Source organism: Triticum urartu, chromosome 2, assembly GCF_003073215.2.
Source record: "Triticum urartu cultivar G1812 chromosome 2, Tu2.1, whole genome shotgun sequence".
NCBI classification, from domain to species: Eukaryota; Viridiplantae; Streptophyta; class Magnoliopsida; order Poales; family Poaceae; genus Triticum; species Triticum urartu.
In genome coordinates, this window is record NC_053023.1 from 93,107,031 (window position 1) to 93,108,468 (window position 1,438).

Sequence of the window (1,438 nt, forward strand, 5' to 3'; positions counted from 1 at the left end):
ACTAGTAATGCTTTAGGCTTGGGTCTCTGTATTAGTCTAATATGTCATTTTTTCCATTTTCCTTTCTCATAAAACTGCCACGCACTCCATGCTAGCCAAACCAGCCGCCATCCCCTACAGAGAAGGGAATTAGAGGCAACCAGAAGTCCAGATCTACTCCCGCAAAAAAAAAAGGCCAGAACTACCATTAACTTGTTTTAGAACAACCGTCAGCTAGGCATATTGCTTCGAAGGAGTAAGCAAGCACTCGGACTAAGAATGAAACATATAAGAAAACATAACATAAGATACACGTAGGTCGCCGTTACATCATAGTAGATTGCTCCACTAACTACTTAGTACTTCAACTAGAATCATGTAGCCCCTTTATTAGGAGGCGCCTAGTAAAAACCCTACTATGAATGAGGAGAAAAACAAATGATGTGAAATAGTGGAATGAAGAGACTAAAAAATGCGTGCTGGGCTCCGATTCTAGGTTGTTCGAAGAGGAAATTTAGGGGTATCCTCCACTGCCAGATCCGGATCCGCTACCTCCACCGCCGCCGGACCCACCATTGTTGCTGCCGCCGCCACCGCCACCTGTTCCAGCACCGGTTCCAGTGGCATAGCCTTGACCATAGGAGCCAGTGCTACCTGTCTGTCCGCCTCCAATGCCAGAGCCAGAACCAACTCCCATACTTGGACCTTGAGCTACGCCTCCACCTTGGCCACCACCGTTGCCGCTACCTCCTCCGCTGGCATTGCCTCCAGAAGTGTCATCGCTGGCAGCCTGTCCAGCTCCAGCGCCATTACCACCTCCATTTCCACCGTCACCGCCACCACCACCGTTACCACCACCGCCAGCATCAGAGTAGCTCACACCACCAGCAGAAGGAGCCGGTGCGGTGGCTATGCCACTCTCACCATATCCTTTGCCAACACCCTTTCCGGCTCCAGATCCGCTCGACCCATCTGCGCCACCACCTCCACCACCGCCCCCACCTTGACCATCAGCATTGGCGTACCCATTGCCACTAGGGGCTGACGCCGAGCCACTCGAACCAACAGCGTTGCCACCGCCAGAGCCGGAACCGGATCCGGATCCACCTTGAGAACCACCGCCAGCACCGTGCCCCCCTCCTCCACCAAGTCCCTTGGCAAAGTTATACTTGTGATCGGAATCTCCACCACTCTCTCCATACCCCAAGCCACCACCTCCTCCGGCCCCATGCCCCCATCCACTCCCACTCTCACCCGGCAAGCTGCCACCGCCGCCGCTTCCCCCGCCTCCACCTCCAGCACTTGAGCTAGCCAGCATCCTCGAAGCATTGGTGAACCCAATGCTCACGAGGACAACAAAGCCAAGAGCTACAAGCTTAGTGCTAGTAGCCATTGTGAATTGTGACCGAGAACTCGGTGGAGTGTGAGATGAGTTGGGTGTTGAAAGAAGAGAGGGTTT

At 53.8% G+C, this 1,438-nt stretch overlaps 1 protein-coding gene across 1 annotated transcript; it reads right to left on the bottom strand.

Annotated features, from left to right (window-relative positions):
* Positions 1 to 253: 253 nt before the first annotated feature.
* On the bottom strand, positions 254 to 1,438 carry LOC125541168 (putative glycine-rich cell wall structural protein 1). The gene has a single exon (XM_048704632.1). The coding sequence runs from the start codon at positions 1,370 to 1,372 to the stop codon at positions 494 to 496; it is 879 nt and encodes a 292-aa protein (XP_048560589.1). The 5' UTR covers positions 1,373 to 1,438; the 3' UTR covers positions 254 to 493.

Bases quoted from the DNA above. Each gene is read 5' to 3' on its own strand.
- LOC125541168 (XM_048704632.1), bottom strand. From the start codon at position 1,372: ATGGCTACTAGCACTAAGCTTGTAGCTCTTGGCTTTGTTGTCCTCGTG.